Raw genomic sequence first — 24,510 nt, 5'->3', positions numbered from 1 at the left:
TATTCACTGTGGTTGTGTCTTCAAGGAATCCTGCAGAGTTAGGTCTGAGCAGCAGCAGCAATGTGAAAGTTGAGGAGGTGGAGGAGGGATCTGAACCCTCAGAGTTTACAAAGGCTCTGGGCTCGCAGGATAAGAAGGCCTACGACTGCATGCTGCAAGGTCCGTTCTCACATTCACATACTTACAGGGGACCTATTATGCTTGTTTTTGAGTTTTAACTAGAGTGTGTGTGTGTGTGTGTTGTCTCCAGATCCAGGGAAGTACAACTACACACCTCGGCTGTTCCGGCTAAGCGCCAGCTCTGGGGTGTTCGAAGGGGAGGAGCGACTGTATCCAGCCAGAGTGGCTGAGGGGGTGATGGCGATGCCTTTCCTACAGGAGAACCTTTACTCCGCACAACAGCCAGGTACCACACACACCTGTAGCAGTGTCATTTGTCTGATGCTTTCTATAAAGCTAAGAAATATTTCTAGAATATAGATGAGAGTAAAACTACTTCCAATGTTTTAATCTAGTTTGAGGTTTGATGGTCAGTTGGAGTCTCAAGTAGAAATGTATCTGTAAAATGTTTGGTCCTTGTGAGTCATTCATCATAACAATTTGTACATGTCAGAGATTCATCATGAAAAAGTGTTTGTTCTGCCTTTTCTTAAGACTTGACCTTAATCTGAATCAAAGATATTTCGTATAGAGAGTCTCATCAAGGGCGCACACAAAGAAACACGACACAATAATTACAAAAACATTCAGTTCCCTGTTTGAAACCTTGAACTGATGAAAACTGAACAGTAAGACACAGGTGTTTAAAAGACTCTTTCACAGGATTTTCTTTTCTGGATGTACATGAAAGTGCTCTGCTCTCTCCTCCAGCCCTGTTCCTGCTGGATAACCGTATGGAGGTGTACCTGTGGCAGGGCTGGCAGCCTGAGGACACACAGTGTACCGGCTCTGCAAAGATCCGCTGGAACAACGAGAGGAAGTGTGCCATGGAGACGGTGCTGCAGTACTGTAAAGGTCAGAGGTCACAGACGTATTGATCAGGACGCAAGGTTTTAGCAGCCAAACATTTACATTAGTAAACTGTTATGCAGTCAGCATTCTGAGCATGTATTACAGCAGATATCTGGATTTTGAACTGAACTCAAAAGCATGTTTTTCGTGACTTCTACACTGTGGTATGATTTACAGAGAAGAATCCCCGACGCCCCCCTCTGGCATATCTGATCCTTGCAGGCTGTGAACCTCTCACCTTCACCAACATCTTCCCATACTGGGAGAAGGACACCAGTATCTCTCCAAAGGTGGGGTACTTATTTCACATGCACAAAATATTCCCGTTTTTGCCTTTATTCTGAAAAAGGCTGCTTTCAGACCTAGAGTTGACTTGCTTTGGTCCATATCAGGGACTCATTTTGTCACAAAGTCGCATAATTTTCTAGAGTTGATTCATGTTCTCACGGCAGCATTTACAAGCGGACCAGATCAAATGTCTTGCGTGAGAAAGTTGCTCTTGATTGGTCAGAATTTCCATGTGGGAAAAATCCAAGAAGTAAACAAAACGTTGAAGAAGAGTACACTTGCAAGATAAATGTGACACTTTCTAATGTCACAATGGAGGGAACTACAGAACTACATGTCTGAGTTGGAAAAGAATTTCCACAGATATCAGTGTAAAAGATTACAGCAGAGATTCAAAATAAAGTAATGTGTTGCACATATTTTGATATTATTGAAATCTACCTTAATCAAATAGAAGATATTTGTTTACTTACTGTAGTTTATATGTGTGTGCAGGCCGAAAGCTCCAAGAACAAGGTGATGTTAGTAAAGGAGGCGCTGTCTCAGCTCAGTAAGCAGCAGTACTCCATCGAGGAGCTGACCAGGAAGCCGCCACCAGAGGGAGTGGACCCTCTGCGCCTGGAAGATTACCTCTCTGACGAGGACTTTAAGGTAGGCGCCCGGCTGCTCTTGAATAGGATCAAAAGGCCTTAAAGTTATGTTTTATTAGGTCAATGTATTTCATTGCAGGTGGTTATTTCCAGTGTGTGTGAGTTTTGTTTCACAACAGGAGTATTAGACAAATGACTCACGACAAAAGGGAAATTTCAATTTGAAACTCAGACCAAGTAATATTTGTTTTCCTCTTACTTTATAATGTCTTGCAGAAACTTCTTGGAATGAGTCGAGTCGAGTTCAACGCTCTGCCAAACTGGAAGCAAAAGAATCTGAAGAAAAGCAAGAGCCTGTTTTAAAGTTCATCATTTTGTACACAAATCTGCCTGTTTTTTATGTTCTCAGCAGCTTTTCTTACTTTTTTTTTTTTTATTCCAAGAAAAAAAAAAATCATGTCCTCATTTTGTAAAGGACAAAGAAAAGCAAATGTACAATTTTGTTCAAATGTTGATCTATTTTTAAATAACAATGCCATTTTTTAATGTTTCCCTGAAATATTTTAGCCAGTCATTATGTGCAATTGTTTAATCTTTTTGATGGCGAGATGTTTTCCCTGTATGGTAAAAAAAAAAAAAAAAAAAAATAGTTACCCTCATGTTATAAATATGTAATATACTATAAATGAATGTGTTTGTGCGTGTGACACCGAACAGGTGTCGATTTTTGTGCGAGAATGTGTCTGTGTGAAAATTGCCTGTGGTTTTAAAACTGAGGGAGTTATTCATTGATTTTTATATTTCGCGGGAGAAGCCAGCTTTGTGTAATGGGATTAAATTGTTCAGCAAAAATGTCTCCAATTAGAGGCAGACAAAGAAAAGAAGCAAACAAATCAAAGTTTAGAGAACATTCGCTATAATTGTGGACATTTGAGAGAAACGTGGTCGTAAACAAAGATCGTATTGTAGACGTCTGACTCATAATTGTAACAGCAAATATATCCTTTTAATTGAAGGTGTGTTTGGATGGGGTGTGAGAAAGTAAACTCCCAAATCCCAAAGAAAACATGAAAAGTTAACTCCATCATATTGATGCTACTGACTGTCAGCATCACTGAAACTAACCCTGGTTTGGTACTGAATACTTCCTGGTTCTCATGAACAACTGCCTGTGCGCCAGTGATGGCAGCCATCTGATCAACTGGTTTTTAGGGACCAAATTTAATCTTTTTGTCTTGTTATAAATGTGATGTGTGTGTGTGAGAGTGTGTGTGTGTGTGTGTGTGTGTGTGTGAGAGAGAGTGAGTGTGCAACTCTAAAAGTATTAAGTGTGTGTGGGAATGTGTGAGAGTGAGTACCTGTGCATTTATAGCTGTAGCTGACACCACAAATGTATACTGCGAATGTGATGGAATGGTGTGTGTGAATCAAACTGCCTGTGATGTCGGAATTAGGAAACTCTCTGCATGATGTTCACAAAAATATTTTTGCTCTACTCAAGTATTAATGCGTTGCAATATGCATCTTTTTTTTGTGATACATAAGATCTGCATTATAAGCGGAGACAAGCTTCCAGGCCAGCTTTTACTTCATGGCACATACCAGTACACATTGGTGGGAGGGAAATGAGATATTAAAGCTCACAATTCCCCTTTTTAAATAAAGTATTTTAAAAATGCTTGGTTGTTACTGTCTTTAAAATGGCATGGATGATGGCATGAAGACATGTCTGAGTTGGAGAAGCACAGGTGTGTGTAGTTAGATTAACGAGATGCTGTAATGAGCGCAGCCATTGTTGAGTGTTATTAGTAACACCTGTGTTTTTCCTGCTGTGACAGTCAGAAGGCATGCTGTGAAAAATGCCCATTAAGATCAACACTGCATGTCGTTGCAGTGGAAATGGAACATAGTACTTTTTCAGAATGACACATTTCTATGTTTTATTGGTGTTTTTTCTGCAGTTTTCAGATGGAAACGTCTGGGAACTTTGCCACTGTTTTTCTAAAAATCTTCCCAGGGCTTTTTCCCAGCAGGTATTTGGACCTGTCATCCAGCAGGTGGAACTAATAACATTAACGATGGCTCCATTTCACTCAGGGGTCTCCAAAAGCTCTGCCAGTGAGCCACCGGGCACAATACCAGAGCCCTGGACGCGGTCCATCTGAACACATGATGTTATTATTAACATCTGTATCAGACCAGTGAAAACGTCCACTGTGAGAACACGTCTGCTGTTGTTGCTTTTGTAATTTGGGTTAATTAGAGGCTTGAAAAGCTATTGTTACAAAGCTATTTAATTAAAATGACTCAGGCAGCCATATCTTCCACATCATGTTATTGTTCTCAGGGCCTCAGCCAGGGTTTTATCATGATTTAAACCTGCAGTACATTTGTTGGCCAGCAGGGGGCGGAGCAGGCTGTGAGCACACTACCATAGAAACAGAATGAATAGAATTTCTATGTACGCAGTATTAGCTTGTCAAGTGGCAGCTTGTTAGCTAACAGTTTAGCTACATATTTACACACCTAGCATACGCAGAGCATTTATTTGGAGTCGTGTTTGTGTCCGCCCCATTAAATGTAAGTCATATTCAGTCTCTGTTTAAGTTCTGTTTTTGTTTTCCACCGAGTCCTGAGAGAAATATGTTAGCTAGCAGCAGCTAACGTTAGCTAGCCAGTCGCTAACGGTTAGTGTCTGCCGTTGGTGATGGACAGGTGATGAGACATATTAAGGGTTTTTTTTTGTTGATAACCATGATTGGAAATTAACTTTTTTGTCACCTGCCATTGTGTCTGGTGAATTGCAAAATTTACCATCCACTTAATGGAATACTATCGATATTTTTGGCTTGTGAATAAAGCAAATTTAGCAGCCACTTGGGTATTAATACCAGCATATGGTGGCTTATGTTAACTTCCAACTGTGTTGATAAGGGCTGGCTACTGCAGCTACAGACAACACTATAAAAACTATATAAACCAAAACAGTTTAGCTGTGGGCAGAAATTATGAGTTAAAAGATGAATAAAACAATTCATAAAACTGAGGGGAACAACAGATTCGTATTTTCTATTATAGGCTCCATTATACTTTATTATCACGATACGATAAAATATTATAGCGATTTTAAGTATTGTGATAAAAAATATTGCAATATATTGCTTTATATTGAACCTTTTTTCAACTGTAAAATATGAACGTGAACGAAAACTTTGTCCACATCCGTATTATCTAATACGATGTAATTTTCTGTCTGTTTTTCTTACTCCAATTGTTTAATTTGCAGCAAAATGTATGTAGTGGACTGAAAAAGCAATTGATTTTATTATTGAATTAAGCTAATTTGTATTGTAATTATAGCTTAATTTGTATTTGTCTTATTAATAATTTATGTATATGACAAGAAAAATCAATACTTGGCACTGTGTGACGATATCATATTGCTACACAAAAAACTGTGATACAATACTGTATCGATTTTTTTCCCCAACCCTATTTTCTGTGGTCACAAAAAGCGACCCCATATCTTCACCCTACAGAAAGCTGCTTTAGTAATTCATTTATTACGCTACTGTTTAAATATGTTTTACCAACATGGAGGTCTAAATGCTGATTCAAAGCCTCCCAACTGACATGACTAAATTTCTGTAAATAGTCTAATTGAAATTTATGATTTTTTTTTTTTTTATAAAAATTACTCCAATCAGACTATAAAAAATATTGTTATTTATTTTATAAATATTATGCCTCAAAAGCCATTTGATAGTTTTGAATTTGAATTTGTGATGTATTAATTGCCACAAACATTACATCCACTTTCATTTATCCAACTTTTAATAGAAATTTGTCAAAATGAGTCAAGCTCTTATGAGTGAAAGTCCACATTTCTGATGTTAATAATCTTTAAACTTACCGTTACTTTACTTCATGCTTGAACCTACCTGTTTACAAATGTAGATTAATGTAACTCACTAATAACGATGTTCCTGCATAAAACCTACCACATAAATAATACTTTTTATACTTACCTGTACTGTTTGAATAAGACAAAAGAAGATTTGTAAAAAAAAAAATAAAAACAGTCTTAAATGTGGTTAAAGACCATCTTGAAATGGTCTTAAAAAGTCATCTATGTATGTGGTAGATGTAGACACCTTGTAAAACCCTCAACAAATTACCAGAAAAAGTAAGATACAAAAGAAATACATATTTACACTACAACATCTACCAAATATTAGGAATGAAAAAGTTATCTTGATATTAACTCTTTTCCTGAAGTGTAGTTATGATGAAGCTTCTTTACAAGCTAATCATTAAGGTAAAAATCTATAGTGACAGTCATGTTTATATGAAACCACTAGGGGGCGTTGTCTGTCCAACCTTTACATTATGTAAAACTCTCACTTTTGATCTGTGCAGCCTTTTGGGCCATACAATCATAAGAGATGAGTAGAGAATGAAACTTTAAGAACAAACTAAAGGAGCTCTTTGAAATTTTTTTTCATTGGTGGAAGTCTATCTTTAACGTTTTGTGCAAAACATTCATGAATATCCGTTTTGTTCTGCCTGACACATCACTGCTTTAAACAACACCTGCTTGGCTGGGATACAGCACATCTGTGCGTCACACACCCAGGGTCACAGACATGCTGTAAACACACCCAGATATGTGTGTATCACGTGAAGAAAACACGCATTCAAACATAAAGTAGCTCTGGGGCTCTTCCATATAGATCTCCCTGTCACATTGATGCCATCAAACATGCAGCAGCAGAGTTATTTCTACAACAGATGGCAGGAGACAGCCGCTGCTTCCTTGAACAGCGAATGGGTGGCTGGTTTGTTTATTTATTATCCACTCTTTCCTGCGAGCATTAATCACCTGCATCGCTCTGCCTCCTGGCTCAGGTGCCACAGCAGCCCACAATGCGGCTGACATGCAGGCAAACAATGAAGCTGCTAACACAAGGCAGATTAGCTTGAGTAATAACATGCTGGATGTGAGATGATGGAGCTGAATGAGCAGCTTTGGAAGAGAAAATAGTCTTTGATCAGGATCCAAATTTTGACTGAGCATGAGCCTGAATACGTCATAAACTCAGCCTGAACTCATGCTCTAGCAATATTTTATGAAGTAAACCCAATTAAAAATCAGGATTTTCTCATCTGCCATTCTGCAATAGTAGCGGAAGCCTTTATGTTATATAACGTCACAAGTACATCGGAACAAACTGTTTTATGTTTTCCTCTGTTTTAGATACTTATAAATGCAACTCAACACAAGAAGTTTACAGACTGCATTTTACAAATAGCGTAATGTACATTGTTTTCAGGTTCACTAAATTAAAACCACTGACAGTGTTAGACAGATGGATTAAAGCAATAGGCCTACTTTTTGGAAAACATGTTTATTTGACTTTTATTTAACTCTCAACAACACAATTAAGCGTTTTTTCCAAAATGTCAAACTGTTTCTTTTACTTATTTTTTTGATGGTTAAATAAAGCCGGGTGGGCAGAAATCTAGAAAAGGCGAGAAATTTTTAAAAAAAAAAAAAATCATCATACAATAACCCATACCATACTTTGATTTTAATGGTAAATGGAGTGCACTTGTATAGCGCCTTTCTAGTCGTCCAACCACTCAAAGCAAGTTTGCACAACATGTCACATTCACCCATTGACAAGCTGGTGGCCGAGGCTACCTTACATGGTGCCAGTAACCATTCACAAGCTCTCACACATCGATGGAACAGCTATCCGGAGCAATTTGGGGTTCAGTGTCTTACCCAACGATGCTTCGACATTTGGACTGGAGGAGCCAGGGACTGAACCGCTGATATTCCGATTAGTGGACAGCCCACTCTACCTCTGAGCCATAGCAGCCCATTTCATCGTATTTCATCTTACTTCTTCATGCAGCTCATTCACTCAGCCCCTCCTTGCCCTGCTCTCTCTTTTTTCTGTTATCAGACCCTAAACGAGGCAAGAATTAGCTAAGTAGCCATTCCATGGTCTGACTGCCTCGCTCCCCGCCGCTGTGGACTGCTTCTCTAAGTAGGACAACAGGCAGCAGCTCGGGTGTTGGACCTGTGGTGGCTCAAATTCAACCAGTGCAAACCCCCCAGTGCTGCTGATGACAAATGGTAGCACCAGGTCTAACCTGTGTAATGGCAGCAACATAAAGTTTGCCAATCCAGCAGGGAGTCAGGGCTGTCCAGTCCTCCAGAGCTGGGGTTTGCATTCACTGGATTTGGGTTGCTGTGGTCACTGAGTGGGGGCCAGCAGCCATGAGCCTTTAGCTCCTGTTTGCAGAAGGTTAAACTATTAGTAACATTTTCTCTTATCTCTGAAACATTTTGCCGGGATTGACACATTTTATTTCAGTCATTGTCAGACTCTCTTGTAGACTCATTTTTTCTTTTTGGTTACTTTGCAGTGTAGGCAGTTGGTGCCAAGGCTCGAAGAGAAACTTTCACTGCAGGATTCTCCGACTTTGGGTCAGGGGGTTCGCTCCATTTCAGTACACCGCTTAACACGTAACAATGATGCCTGGGAAAACTGTTGAAATGAAGTGTAATCTGTCAGCCAGCAGCAGCAACCACATAATTGTCAGCTGGCTAAACAAACAACAATGTCAGCCTCCAGGGCAAAAGCCATGGTAGCTTTCTTCGTTGACAAATAATTGCTGCATGAACAGTGATGTTCACAATATCATTTTATTTACGCCTGAATGGCATTCATCAGTTTTCTGTCTTACCAATCTCCTTTGACTTGTTTGGGTTTGTATCGGCCATGTATGTGATGACATGAATGCTACTCTAGTTGCTGAAATTGAGCTGCGGATCCAGCGTCTGTCCTGGCTATAATATCTTTACACTACAATATCGTATGCCGGAGTGGTAATGGTTCAGACCCAGGGACATGCAGAAGTCTAGTGTTCTCTCAGTCCACTTGTGTTAAAATATGCTTAAAGATAATTATGGGATTATTGCTCAATGAAGCCATAATTCAACTCCATACCCAAGCTTTGAAGAGGGACGTCTTCAAATGTTGCTCATGTGTTGGACACAACCATCACAACATGAAACACCCCTGTGTGTTTACCACATTTCACTCTAGGCAGCAGTAGTGTGGACTTGTTTTGTTGTTTCTTGCATTTTACCTCAGTCATTGTTCAACTTTGCCAAAACTGTCATTTCAAACCCATACCCCGTGAACAGGAGTCCTCTGTGCTGATCTCAAAACTTTTAAAGGACAAAAATAGTACCAGTTTGATTTGATTTTTGTTTACTTTTTATGCCCAAAGATGTGACAAGGTCATAATTGCAGAGAAGAAAACATCAACAAAACAGCAGGATAACAAAAGAAAAATATTTAATAAACATCACATCCAAATGAGATATTTAAGGAGAATTGATTGTCTCAAAGTGCCAATCAATCCCCTGCTTTATTAAGGAGCCTTTGTTCATTGTAAGATGTTTGATTAGTTGGAGCAGCAGAGATGAACCTGGCTTTGAGGAGGACGAGTGAGTCCTTCAGATTCACATAACTCACAAAGTAATAGTGCCTGGCTCGCTTGGAAGGTAAAAAAAACCCCTCTTGTTTTTATGTGGGAAATCCAAGACCTTGAAAAATTCATTGTTCGCTCTCAGTGCAGCAGCCAATATTAAACCGAGACAAACCTGCAATAACCTTGGACGTCTGTGTGTTTGTGCGTGCGTGTGTGTGTGTGTGCATGCACGCACTGAATCAGTAGGAATAAAGGTGATAATGTTGATAATCAATGTTGCTCTCTGGCTTCTTTCCCAGCAGCACTCTGGCTCTGGATTTCTGCTGCTGAGATGAACTCGCCAGCTTCTCCCAGACTGCTTACGAGCTGCAGCGGGATTAACTCAAGGTGCTGTACGATATGTGCTCTTCAGAATATGTACTGATCCATCAGGTATGACTCACATCAGTAATACCTATGGTTATCTATGTTTACTTTATGTAAAGCCAAACACTGTTTTTCTATCTTTGCATTTTCTTGTTTTTCCCTTAAAGGGACATACCGCTTAATTTGACAAGTCCTGTATGGAGAGGTGTTTCTTATCACTGTACCATAAGTCTGGGGGCATAATCACAAGTATTTTATTTTGCATCAGCAGTCCTACGTGGCTCTAAAAGTTCCTGGATATCAGTTTTCTTTTGTGGGACAAAATAATTTAAAGCAAGATGGACAGTAATACAGAACCTCTAAGGCAACACTGAGGGGAGGGGGGTATTTGTTTGGGTGCTGAGTTCAAATATCAATGATCTCTCCTCAGAATCACAGACGCCATCTTTAATATTTTTGATTTTCATGAAACTCCACCGCACCCTATTCATTTCTCCTCTATTTCTTCTATAGTGTATTTCATTGTAGGAGAATAGTGTACATCAACAGCACACTCAGAAATGGCCCGTTTTTAGTATTGGATGTATTTTATTGTCTCTTTTTCCAGTATACACACTCAAAACTTGCTCAGAGTTAGTGTGTAATATGGATTTGGGACATGCAGCATTAGTGACATCAGGCATCAGGTTTCCTGGTGTCAGGTTACACAAATAACTCATAATAATAATAAGTAACTCTGACGCAGACTGTGAGAAGCAGTGAAACGCTCTGACAAAACTACTGTGTTGACCTTTAATTTGAGGTTATTTTTCACTCATACTGTTTCCAATTTAACAGCCTACCGGGTTGAGTCCTCCAGGGGACCGAAAACAGGCAGGCTGGACCTGCAACTGCAAATGAGATGGAGGATCTCCCAAAACTAATGATGCATTCAGACTGTCCTCGTCAACTTGAACAGTTGAGGTGGGTGCAGACAAGCTCTTTAACAAAGCCTGGATTTAAGATCAGTTTTTAAAAGCGGGATGTCATTAGATGTCATTGAAGGAGTACTTACTAAAATGTTCTGTCTAAATAATTTATAACCGACCAGTAGAAAACAGGATTTCCGGTTTCTTAATTTACTCTCAGACTAAAATCTAGAGGTTTTAAATGAGGACTGACAAACTCATTATTTTGAGTTTCCGCACTTTTTGCGTCTAAATCAGTCAAGAGATACTCAATCATGATAAATTTATACAAACCGACACTCTCCTAATGCACAAAGATGTGTCTCACAGCAGATAATTTAACTTGTCATAACATTAAAAGCACAGATGCTACTAATAACATACAATCAGCGAATCAGTAAGTCAGTATGCACATTACCAGGACCCTGAAACTGAAGCAGCTCACTTACATTCAGCCATCATTTTTATTATTTATATATGTGTTTTTCCTACTGTGATATAACAAAATATCAAGGCCTATTAAGTATAAAAAAAAGTTCAAAGTGTATTTTTTCCCTTTAATAGAATCTTAAGAGTCTTTAGGGAGGTGATCTTGTTGTAAAGGAATTTAACTGAAAAAAGAAACAAGATCAAACACTTGCATAGCACACATGTTTTGGATTAGGAGAGGTGCTCCCACCGCGGCAACTGCTGAAGTTAGTATTCATATTGTCTGATGTGTACTGTAACGTCAGCGGGTATTTCCAGGCAGCAGATGGTGACAGTTTGCCCACTTGACTTCAGCACAACACACTCCCAACACACACGTACAAATAAAAACAAACAAATTCATACCATTCCCACTGCTGCACCAAAAGCAGGTACTGTGCGCCACACGCATGCATAAACACAAACACACATCTCGCGGTGACAAAAGCCTGCCTGTATTGACCATGACATCAGTCCTGTTTCCTGCGGATGAGAGGGGAACTGCGGATGACAGATTGATTGAAAGATCTTCCCCCCCTCGCATCCATCATTTCAGCCTGTTTATCATCTTCTTGCTGTTCAATCCATCTGCTGGAAAGAGAGAGAAAACCATTTAGGCCGGCCCTGACCATCAAGTCACCCAGAGGGGTTTTAGGCAACACACAGCTGGGGCTCTGGCACAACTACCCTCACAGACAGCAAGAGGACCTCTGTTTGTTTGGCTCCAATTAATGCAGAGTGGCATTTACTTGACCTTGTCTTTTTGAATATCCAGGTAGCAGACCTCCATCATTGTGGCACTTGAGCCGCTTGATTATCTAATGCCAAAAGTTTTTAACCTGAGTGAGGCTGGGAGAAGCCCAAAATTTAATCTCAAGACACAGAGGGATTTGTCTAAGCTCCACTAAGATATGTCTCAGCTGATGGTGTGGGAAGTACAGATTTTGAATCCATTCATTTCTCCAATATATTTTGCAAGAGAGTGCTGCAGGCATGAGTCCAAAAACCCAGAAATTAGTTCTTGCACCTGCACTTATTTCACTTCTGTTTTCTCGTCTTGAAGTCAGTGGGATTTTTAAATTGGATTTTTGGTAAGACGCCGAAAATAAGGTCTGTGATTATTTTTCCACTTTCGTTCTTCGTAAAGTAAAAACCCTACTAATGAAATAAAAAAGGCAGCTGCTAACAATAGGCTAAATGAGACAGCCTTGTTGTTAGAGCTGGGTATCGATACTAGATACCTTTAAAGTCCGGTACACACTGTGCGATTTTGGGCTGTCCCAGATGAAAGATGGCCAACGTGAAAGAAACATGGTGATATCTTTGGTCGTGGCTCTCAAACAGTGGTCCTACGTCGCACAGTGAGAGAGGTTCAAGGATGGCCGTTGTCACAGTCTTGCGATCAAAGACAGCCTGGGATAAAACTCTGACCGTGTCAGAAAGTTGGGATGACCATCTCACTGTGTGACTGCTATTACGACGTACGTCTACGAACCAACCAATAGAAATGCAGCATGAGATTATGCACTGGTGCTAAACCCATACAAACAGACAGCTAGCAGCTTGCCATGGATGCAGAATGTGGTAAAAGAAATGTATGGGATTCCAACAAAAAGGAAAACCTTGTGGAGTTGTGGCAGCAGAAGCCTTGCCTCTATGATGTGTCCTTAAGCTCTTATTCTCTTATAAAAGGGGGACAAAGCAGGGAAGGAAATAGTGGCGGAGCTGCAGCAGCCAGGTGAACAACCTAGCAGCTAGCAAACAGACACACAGCAGTATATAGTGCCCACAATACTTTGGGTTATTTGATAATGTGACCTTCTATGGTGTGCTTCACAGTTAGAGAAGTAATAATCCATGCAGCATCCTTGTACGCTCAGTATGGGAAGCTACTGCATCATACGTGTGCCTACTGAATCACAGGCACTGTCATTGTATAGTCTGCATACATCAAATTTGATGTAGAACCCAAGTTCGTTAGATCCATGTCGCACAGTGTAGCTTGCACTAAACTTAAAAGATAGCTAAAATCTCATTGGGGGCTTAAGGTATCAACTGAAATAAGCTGGTATCAAGTTGTATCGAAACATTTCCAGTCAAACGATACCTGCATTTGATCCTGGACCGTCCTGACTCCCCGCCAGATCAGCAAACTTTCTGTTGCTGCCATCTCGAGAGCCACTTTCCTCCATTGAACTGTCAGGTCAGTGTAAGCCCAGTTAGCATGAGCTAACACATCAGCAGCAGCAGCGAACATCTAGCAATGAACCATTTAATGATCCCAATAAACTCACACCGACACTGAAGTGGCTTGACTCTGTTGTTAAACCCATTAATAATCATCAGGTAACATTAGCTGTGTGATGCTAACACTTTTCCCTGTCACTGTTTGCGCGCAGCCGGGTGGACTCTCCGAACTGTCCCCAGCGCTGAAGCTTAAACTCCAGTAGCAGCACCCATACAGTCTGTGGTGTGGTGAAGTCGAGCATGGTGTGTTTGGCAGAGGTGGCAGTTTAGTGTGCCGAGATGCCACCAAAACAATTAGAAATGTATGGCTTTACTGTACTGGTATGGTCTCTCTTTAGGGGTAATGGTATTGTCCTTTTTTAAGCAATATCACCTTTTTAAGCCCTACTCATTGGGGTGGTGATGTTAATGTCATGTAGCCGTGGTGTAATTTGTTTATAGTAGGGTGACCATATTTTGATTTCCAAAAAAGAGGACGCTTGGCCCGGCCACAAGATAGCCTACTTAAATGATACTCACAGTTTACTCAAAGATGCCTTATAATTTTAACATAATTTAAAGTTTATATGTATGGATAGAAAATTCAGTTGTATTATAAAATAATATCTCTCAAAGACAGAAATTCAGATAGCCCCCTATAGATAGGGGACACATACACACAATAGAGTGTGGCTATCCGATCCGAGCCCGATGGGTCCCGACGGGTCCCGACAGGTCGGGCCGGGTTTGGTCAAAAATGTATAAATTGTATTCAGGCTCGGGTCGGATTCGGTCAGCTTTCAGTGAAAATGTAGTGTAAAAATAAATAAAATCCTATTTGTCTGTCCTGTTTATTGCTTGGGGACTGTTATTTACGTGACAACACCTGAACAGTACACACACACATATTGGCTGTTTGTTTCTACCTCTCCCCTCGCTGGAAGCCTCGGACCTCCCGCCACCAGCCTCCGCCTTGATTAAACGCTGAAAATTAAATAAAAGAAGGAGACAGGTTTTTCCTATTTTATCTTATTTTGTTATATTTCTCCCTCTCCCCTCGCTGGAAGCCTCGGACCTCCCGCCTCCCGCTCCCGTCTCAAACACGGAAGTCTCCCTCTCCGTGGAGCACCCACGGTGCACGCCCCGACCTGTTAAATAGCCTGTAACCATAACAACTGTGTGACACAAACTCAGTGCTTTAGTTATTAAATAATGTCGTGCTCGGTTCGGTTTCGGACATAACAGAACAGAATGACTGTCGGGTTCAGACGGGTTCGGACAGAAATATGCGGCCCGTGCCGCACTCTAACACACACACACACACACACACACACACACGGAAAACCGGACATTATCATCAATTTATAAACACCCCCTGGACGCCCCGAACAGGACGTCAAAAGTGGACATGTCCGGGCAAAAGAGGATGTTTGGTCAGCCTACTTTATAGCCTAACTTTAGCTTCAGGCGATTGTGTTTACACTTCAAAAATCATAAAAGTGTTGTTCACAATTACCATAAACCTTTTTTGCCACAGAGTTTTCTGCCACAACCCAAAATCCAATGGAAAAATTTCACTGGCTTTCTATTGAGGGATCAGGGCAAAGCTAACCTCTGGGGTTGGCCTGCAAAAAAATGTCAACCCTGCACCACTCTATTACAAGCATGAGATAAATAGAAGGAACAAAGTGAAACTGCAATGTATGTACAACTTATGTGTGAGAATGAAAAGTCCCCCTTTCATGTTGTTACACCTGCTGTCAGTCATGTATTACGTAAATTAATATTTGTTCTTAAGATTTGTTTTTCTTTTCTGTCTGTTCTATTGTTGCACAGCGTACCACACACCATGATAAACAATCGAACAGATCAACACACAGATGGACTTTTCGAGACAATGGGAATGAAACACCTACACAGCATCCTTGAGGGCAAACAAAAGCAAACTGACTCATTCACTCAAAAATTCAAACGAAATGCATAAATTCAGTCTTTTGCGTCAAACAGTGCATCCCATAAAGTAGTGATTACCAACCAGGAGTACAAGTACCACAAGGTGTACTTGTGAATTTAAATGCAAAATAACACAATACTGCTCACACAGTGCATTTAGCTGGCAAAACTATCTTTGTTTTAATCCAGCTGTCAAAGCTAGGGTCTTTATTATGATCACATTTTGTAGGTTTGATTTGGTTAATTTATTAACCCTTCTTCTCTTAAAAACAATTTTTGTATATCTTCTTGAATTGGTCGATTAAGATTCTGAGCACCTGTCCTGTTTCTGATTTGGTGCCATCACTGAGATGCTCAAACAGGTTAGAAAGCACTGTTGACAGCCCACAGTGCTCTGGATGTCTGCACTGTGAGCTGAACAATTTTGGATGTAAGACATATTCAGAGAAACGCACATTGAACACGCACACACAAAAAAAAGTAAGACCTCTAGATATTACCAATACAGACTCAAGTTAGAAAGGAATGCCCGGGTCAAATCTGTAGAGCACTCTGATGACAGATGTAAACACATATTCCTTTATCCTTGAGGATACAGATAAAGGAATATGTCAGTCATGACAAAGCCACGATAAACAGTGTTCAGTAAGAGCTTAGAGCAAAATGGTAAGTACTGCAGAAAGGATTTGAAACCTCACCATACACTGAAGTCCACGTCAACATGACAACCAGGGTTATACAAAACGTTATAAAAACGTGGACTCCCAAAGAAAATTTCACTTGTTGAATTTGAGGCTGCAGAAAGTATTGTACGTCTTTGAAAAAAGAGAAGAAAAAAATATGACTCATTTCTAAAGGCAGGCATATTTGTAAACTATTGAATTTAGACCTCATTTTTTGGTTTATAGAAGATTCACTAGAGAGAGAAGAGATGAGATGACTCACGAAGAGTGAATAGAAACAAATTAAAAGTAAAAACTTTTCAGAGATTAGGTTTTGTATGGGCAGCCTTTTTACATATCATTACAACTTCTTGGAGGTCATAGTTTATCCTCATTTTTGTTCACCAGACTAAAATAACTTCACAGTCAGATGGATCACCATGATAGTTTGTACAGACCTGGAGAATGAATCATCTGACTTTAGTGAGCCTCTAACCCTTTCTAGCGCCACCATGAGGTTTACGTTTGTTGTCCAGAGCTTAATATTGTGACAACTGTTGGATGGATTGACATAAAATTTGCTACAGATATTCAAAGTCCCTCAAAGAAAACTCTTTATGACTTTGGTGATTTTTTTCTTCTAGTGCCACCAGCAGGTCTAATATCTCAATATCTTCTCAATGAATTGGCACAAAAGATTGTACAACCCCTGAGTTTTCTTCTTGTGTCACTATGAGGTTGACATTTTTGGTTGCTATGGAACAGGGTTGCTAATTTAATTATTATCATTCCTATTATTATTATTTGGAAACAATATTCGACCTTTGTTAACCAGTAATTAAACATTAACCAACAACCTACATTTTAGATTTTCTAATTTCTACACAATGAAATTTTCTACTACATTGTCTGATTGGATAGGGGACGGGGCGGATGTTACATGTTTACGTTTACCGGAAGAAAACACTGTAGTCCTCGTTCTGGATAACAAGATGCTTGACGACGCCATTCTTAGTGCCTTTTTCGGGCTTGTTTTGCTTATATTCTTGAAGCAGCAGTACGGCAACAACCTTGTTCTGCTAATGCTTCGTCTGTTGAGGAGGAGAAGGAAGGTAGAAGGTCGAAGAAGGGAGATAGAAGACTGTGATTTAGCGAATGGAAACTGGTTAGGCAACGAGTCGTGCACGCGCTATATACGTCATCGTGCCAGAGGGGCAAGGAAACGAGCATGCGCAGAAAGACCGTAATGAACTTAAAGAGGAATGAGTGTATACAAGTGCAAGAAATTCTTTAATTTGGAATTAGAAACAGAAAATTCCAGCCCCTTACATCAGAATGAATTTTCAATCGCATTGGCCATTTTCATTCCAAATTAGGTGTTTACAAGATCACTTTTAATTGGAATGAACTTTCATTCCGAATGAAAAGGGAATTAAACTGTCCATGTAAACGCACTCACTAACTGCTGCAGGATTGTGAGCTCTGTGCCAGTGACATAGAGAGTCTACCCGCCCCGCTCACTCAGTGACAGGGCTAACTGTTAGCATCACACACGCTTCCCCTGAAAATAGAAGGTTCAAATCATCAGTGGGACACCCGTCAGTTGACTGAGATTTCTTCAAGTTGAACATTAGTTTATTTTTCGGTTGTTTAATTTTTTTGCCAGTCAGTAGGCAGAGTAAGCTACTTGGGGGTTTTTGGTCCATAGATGTAGCTACAGAGTAGGCGCTCCTCTCTTTTTTGCTGTTCTGTGGTACAGGCAGCTGCATACACAGAGGAAGCTGCTCAGAGAAGGAGAGGCTTTGTCCAGTCAGACTCAGAGCTTAGAAGTGGTGAATCTACAGCTCACAGCAGCTGAACATGATACAGCCTCTGGTTTATGTTTGACCTGTAGAGTCAGCAAAAAATGCTGTTAAACATTCTCAATCTGTCGTTAGCACAGTTAGCTTGTTTCATGTATTAGACCTACGCAAATGGCAATGACACACTGAACGTACTGCTGATCCTCAAACTCTCAAACTCTATATGAAAATAAAGGAACGATTAGTCAAATATTCATATTGAACAGCCAAATCTGATTCGAGTTGGGTATGGCCCTAATGACAGAGTCATGCCGTCGGTGTGAGTTTGCCGGGACTGTTTATTATCAGCATTTCTATTACTGAAATATCTAGACAAGACTGGATGCATTGCTATGAAATTTGGTACAGATGTTGATGTCTGTACCCAACTTTGATGGACAATTCTTTGTTTTATGACACAGGATCTGCAAAATGAATTACATGACATCAAATAGAATCTTTAAACGTATTATGATAGTAACTATGATCAGAATCAAGAGCTTCAGTTATGGTGTTGAGGGTCATTACAGGCTCATTACAGACAGCATAGCCATAGTTGGTGTCACTGTGCTTTGCAGACCTGAAGACCTGCCTTGAAGACTGAAACTTGCTTTCTGCTACATATGTCTGAGGGATTTTAACAGGAGGAGACTGCTTTATAATTGAACCATAATTTCAGCATGATGATGGGACTCAGCTAACCCTGTTCTGTCTGTACTTATTGCAGCCAGTGAGCTTTTTTGTGCTTGCAGTCTAATCCTTGCTAAGCCCATCGGGTCTTTGGCACTAGCTAAATGGTGTTGTCCACTGTTTGATATGGAGTGACCTTCTTTGTGGCAGAGGAAACTGAATTAGGTCTGCAAGGACACGGTCTCAGTCCTGTCATCGTTTTCTCCCCCTTTCTTCCTTATCTCCAGTCTCTATATTATACCTCCTCTCCTGCTTTTTATATGAATTGATTTGCTCCAAAGTAGCACTCCCGCCATTGTCTCACTGACTGCCAGCAAGAATCTGAGCAAGTGTGTGTAGAAAAGATTCAAGATGACAAAATGGTAGCAATTTTATGTTGAACTTTTTCTGTAACTCAGTGCTTTCACTTTTCCCTCCCACCATCTGCCCATTTTGTCTCTTTTATGTCAACTTCATGCTGCAGTTTTCATCCTCACTATTAATCACATCTTCACTGTTGCAGTACCAGATTATTTAAACTTTCACAAGGAGTTTTGTAATTTCTTATGTAACTGTTCCATACATTAAAAAAAACACTTTAAATTTAAGATTTCTTTCAGTATATTCACTGAAATGATTGTTAGATTATTTGGGTAGAAAGGACAAAAATAAAGGCATTATTTACAAAAAAGTGTAACTTGTTTTTAGATACAAATCTAACCATTGTATGGCTCAATTATTATCAAGTGTCAAACTCTGGAGCTGAAAAATGAAGCCTACGTAAAAGTGGCAAAAACTGTAGTTCCTCTTATGGCGACTTGAGGCTGGCTCCTGAGGCGAGTTAATCTTCATAGACCCCCATTTTAAAACGCCCAACTTTACAGCAGAAATACACATGTTTATGGCCTGGAACAAAAAGCAGTTTTGGTTTCAGTAGACCGACATCACACTGACGTCAGTTTGTTAGCTGGAGGCTAAACACGACTCTCCACCACCGGGCTGTAGGCTACATAGGAGACTTACAATGTCGTCTTGTTGTGTTATTTGGAGACAGAATAGACGGAGTCATGGTTCAAATCTTAAATTTGAACACATACCAGCTGCCACTGCCCGTCAACAAGAACAAAGGCAGCTAGGATTAAATGCGATAAAATGAAAGGACTGGACGGAGAGGATCATCAAAAATGCTCACATGTGCAGCACATACTTCATATCAGGTTAGGGAAAAAGTATTTACTGTCATAGGGATGAATAACGTCATGTCTATTAAGGGTTATCATGTCCACCTGATCAGAAACTGGGGAGGTATTAAGAAGAATATTGGATTTTTCTGCAACGCTACCTTTTTAGCGCATTAGCTAATGTCAGCTTCAACAGCAAAACAAACTAAAGGAAACTGTTCAAGTGTCGTCCTCCTTTGTGAGAGCATATGGGTCGGAAAAATATTCACGAGAACTGTATGGGAATGAATTTTTAAGGACCTCGCCCATTTACATTTTGTTAAGGCTTAAACTTACTTATAAATAAGGGCATTCTTGCTTTGAGTGACAGGCTGTCTTCGAGGCGTCACCATAGTCTATGAGTCAGATCAGTCCTCCTTCACAACTTCACCTTCTCATCCAAATATGGTTGCTTCTTGCTCCAAAAAAACAAGATTGCAACAGCCAAAATGCCACTTGAGGCTTCAAAACATGGGTCCACAAACCAGTGGGTGACGTCACGGTGGCTACATCCATTGTTTTTATACAGTCTATAGTTAATTTGTTGTAAGTAATACTTAAAGTTAGAAATTCAGAGAAGACCGATACCATGCTTAAGCATGAGAGTGACATCAGTCTACTTATTTACCTTATGGGAAGAAAGTAAATTAGCGTAGGGTTATTTTTTCAAAATGTTGAGCTACTCCTTTCCGTTCACTATTGTTTAAGACATACCAAAATATCTGTGATTAATATCAGACTCTACAGTTAATATCATCATGGAGCTTTTGATTGTCCAGATTATTTTTTGTACTGACAATATAAAGATTCTCAATCTGTTGTATCCTTATGGTATTAAAGTTAGAGCCATCTCATAGTCTCCAAATGCGATTCCACATTTTTTCACACATTTTCATTCCTCTGAACCTCTCTAAAAACCAATCTGCAGCTGAGTGTTCGATGAGGGTTCATACTGTACCTGGATTGCATCAGGGTCAGTTCACCCATGACACGCAGACGACCATGGAGTGTGGGAAGAGAATCCTGAGTGGTGTGTTTAATAAAGCTGTCACTAAGTGTGTTTAGAGTGAGGCGGGGGGCTTTGGGCTTGAGTCATCTGTTTTGTACTCCTAAGCTTTGATATATTTCCGCAGATCAGATATTTGCCCCGAGTAACTGGCGAGGTTCTGTTTTTTATCAGCAGTCTTGAGAATCATTTATTTCTACAGTATATTTGCCTCCCGTGGTTTTATACAAACTCATTCTCCTACGCAGATGCTGTGAAATTGCTTTTATAGGTGTGTTTACCTTTGCGTGTAACGCTCCCTGCACACACACACACACACACTACACGCATACATACACATACATACATTTATCAATCAGTACATTTGTAGCTGGCTTTCAGTGTCACTGCAGGTGTTTTGCAGTGCAGCCGCATTGAATATGTATCATTTTTAGAACAGTTTTTCCTTTTTCTCGCTCTCATTTTCCCTCCATCTTCCCCTACATTTATTCCCAGCCTTTCTCTCACTATGTCAGCCTCCATTCTTCCCCCACCCTTTTTCCTCCATCTCTTTTAAATCTCCAACAATCAGCAGCAGTGGAAAGGCTGTTTTCCAGATGTATTCCAACACCGGCATCTGCAGTTCAGAGTCAGAGGTGCAGAGGTGTGTACACCTCAAAGCACTGATGGGACAAAAGAAATGTGGGTAATGCAACATCAAGGTTTTCCCTGAATATCTATCAGAGGAATTTATTTTTATTTGCTTGAAAGGAGGTATCTATCTTCTTTGTCACACTCTTCTTGATCCCCTGAGATGCCAGACCTTTGTCAATTCATCTGATTTAGAGTTAAAACCTGCTCTCTAATTGTCTCAAATGGTTTCCTTTAACAGCCTTTTCCCATTTGTAAAATGCATTTGCAGTGTCACAGGCCGTAAATGTGAAAAATACCGCAATTTAATTGCAAGCTTCTGTTGCAGTCCAGATGACAGCATCGAAGCACTATTAAAAATGATGGCAACTGTGTAATTGTGATGAATGTTGAGTGTCAAGTGTGTAGCACTGATGGAAACACTCGACTCTGCCCTAACTGTCCAGCTTAAACCTCCTCACTGGACCCTGAGGACGTAATGAACTCCAGCGGCTGACTCAATTCCCCGGCATGTGTCAGCGCACACACGTAGCGTGCACTGTCACAACGGATTTATATATTACATACATTATGATCAGTGTACAGCCCGACATAGTGTAGGCACTCCTGCAGTTCCCCTGATGTGCACATGTGCAGAGACACCCTCTCCAAAGTGAAAATTAATACCGTTTGTCTTCACATATCTGCAGAGCAGAGAGACAGTCAAGTGTTTTCTCGGCCACAGACAACTTTAATTTCGTGACATCAAAGAGCTGTCTCTTCCTCTAAGTCCCAAACCGTCTGTTTATTTCCTGCGCCGAACTTCAATTTTCCTCAGGAGTGTAATTTTCTGTGAGCAGCGCGATATCTTGACTTTCATGTCTGTGCTAATGTGGTTTGTGAAGCCAATATGTGTGTGCTTAAGTAGAACATATGACTGTGAAATGTCCAGAAGATGATTTAGATTTTTCATTATCTGCCTCATCCTTAATATCTACAAATGTTCAGGGAGGTTTGTCTTAGTTGGATCCTCTGTTGTTTTATATATCGGAGTGATGTAATAAATGTGATACAACATCACCAATTTTCTATGAAAAACTCAATTTCAGCAGCAGCAGAAGGGTTTCTCTGTGGCGTGCGCTAAAACTGCATTTTTCCTTTTTTTTTCTCCGTCACGTCTCACCTCAGTGCAGTCCATTACAAGCATTTGCTATCAAGGGAGTTTATTACTGGCGAAAAAACCACCATGATCCCCCCATTTCCACCCGCTAGCGTATGTTACCAGTAATGGCACCCATACGCTTTGACGTGTTTGTAAAATAATCTGTACCGTGACCCCTACTGACAAGGGGTTATGAGCAAAACAATTTTCCTGCTGTTTTACCGCTTCCCTGATGATTTCTGCTCCTGCTGGCTGGGTGCTTCTGTCGTGTGCCCCTGATCTGTCTCAGCATGACCCTGAGGTCATCTTGTAATGCCACGGCAGCGTTTTCACGCATTGGAAAGAAGCCCACTGTGTGTGTTTTTGTTGTGATCACTTATGGTTACTTTGATGGATGGGAGGCAAAGCTTAAAATAAGCTGTCAGTCCTGTAAAGTGGTAAAAACACAGTTGTGCAATTTATCAGCAGCACTCGTCTGCCTGTAAACACACACGCATGAATTTGAACTCACATTCACCTACTGTAGCTGCACAAATGTATCTTTGTTTTCCCACACACAACAGGAGATTTTTTAAAGAGACTTATGAGGTTAGATTTTTTTTTTCTTTTGAAAATTTCTGTAATTTCCTTGAATCAAGAGTATCTACACACATTACATAACACTAAAACTGTAGTGTACAGAGTAAGCAAAGGTTTACCATTCAAGCTAAACCTTGAAATTGTTGAATTATAATTTAGATTTTTTAGAAATCTTTGATATGCAAGACTTGCAAACAAAGCATTTAAAGAACTTTGATTTTCCATTTGCTTTGCAGAAATGTGGAAATGCTTGTAAGCACATGCCATCCATTGATAAAGCCTTATAAGACCTTCAGCATTAAATTCGGAGCAAGGCCTTGTACACAAGCCCTGTATCTCTTAATCATCCGTCTGACCGAAGATATTTTACTTTCAGTTACTCTTACTGTGACATCATAATGTTTTGCAAAAACCCTTCAGATACTGAATTGGTGATACCAATCTTTGGTGCCCACATTGAAACTGTGCTGATTGTATAGATCAGGGGTGTCCAACGTAAGGCCCGGGGGCCAGAACTGGCCCGCCAAATGGTCCTATCAAGCCCACTAGATGACTTTGAACATGAGAGGTGTCAGGTTTAAACAGTGAGAAGATACTTAATGTAAAATGCTGTTTCAAAGGCTTTCTACCTGACCAGAGTACAGCTCACTGAAATAACAGTGAATACTTCCTGTGGTCAGATTTAAAGATACTGAACATTTAAGATAATCAACTTTGCGCGAGTGAATTACAGATAAAGCTGATATAAATATGACATGAAATATGCAAATTAAATGGGCAGCGAGGTTTGGCATCCTACGAGTTGAAAAATCTTAACTTCAGCGACCAATTCGCTCCACAATAGTCAGTCAGCATTGAGATCCTCCTGGGACATATGTCGTCAAAGATGTTCCAGTGTATGTTCATTCATCGATTCAGCGATTTCACGCATGCGTGACATGACTTATTCTCGCATATGAAGCGAGTCAACACAAAATATGTTAGCGTTTAAATTCAGATACAGCCAATACATGACACCAGAGGGTGGAGTCAAAAGTTTCACACAACAACAAACGAAGTGACGGTGGAGGAGGCAGCGTTGTAGACGGCAGTGGTCTGTAAGGTCATTAAATACATCCCAACATGTGGACGGAGAATTCTCTTCACTACATTATAAATCCATTCGGTTCCGCCATTTCTAAAGCGCCTTTTACACTGCCAGATTTTCCGCGAATGTTGGGCAGTTTTGCTGGCAAGCTGCGAGCGTGAGTTGATCCGAGGTGAGTTGATCCGAGGTGCCCAATTTTCCGCCTCATAGGGTACTCATGTTGGCGGAACCCTTTTAATTTAAACAGACCGAGGCGGCCTTCTGCAACGGGAGGGGCTGTTGATGACTTGTGGGAGGAGCTGTTGATGACGCCA

General features: G+C 40.3%; 1 protein-coding gene across 1 annotated transcript in view; it reads left to right on the top strand.

The window, feature by feature from the left end:
* The window catches only part of svild (supervillin d), a 60,074-nt gene extending 56,507 nt beyond the window's left edge, over positions 1 to 3,567 (top strand). The window contains exons 24-29 of the mRNA XM_033611346.2: positions 26 to 159; positions 251 to 406; positions 871 to 1,014; positions 1,189 to 1,301; positions 1,795 to 1,950; positions 2,166 to 3,567. Coding sequence (XP_033467237.1) covers positions 26 to 159; positions 251 to 406; positions 871 to 1,014; positions 1,189 to 1,301; positions 1,795 to 1,950; positions 2,166 to 2,252 — 790 coding nt within the window. The 3' untranslated portion in view covers positions 2,253 to 3,567. The remainder of the gene's footprint in view (positions 1 to 25; positions 160 to 250; positions 407 to 870; positions 1,015 to 1,188; positions 1,302 to 1,794; positions 1,951 to 2,165) is intronic.
* Positions 3,568 to 24,510: the final 20,943 nt, after the last annotated feature.

This window comes from Epinephelus lanceolatus, chromosome 21 (assembly GCF_041903045.1).
Source record: "Epinephelus lanceolatus isolate andai-2023 chromosome 21, ASM4190304v1, whole genome shotgun sequence".
Lineage (NCBI taxonomy): Eukaryota > Metazoa > Chordata > Actinopteri > Perciformes > Serranidae > Epinephelus > Epinephelus lanceolatus.
Note: the sequence above shows the minus strand (reverse complement) of the source record. Positions and strands in the feature narration are given on the sequence as shown.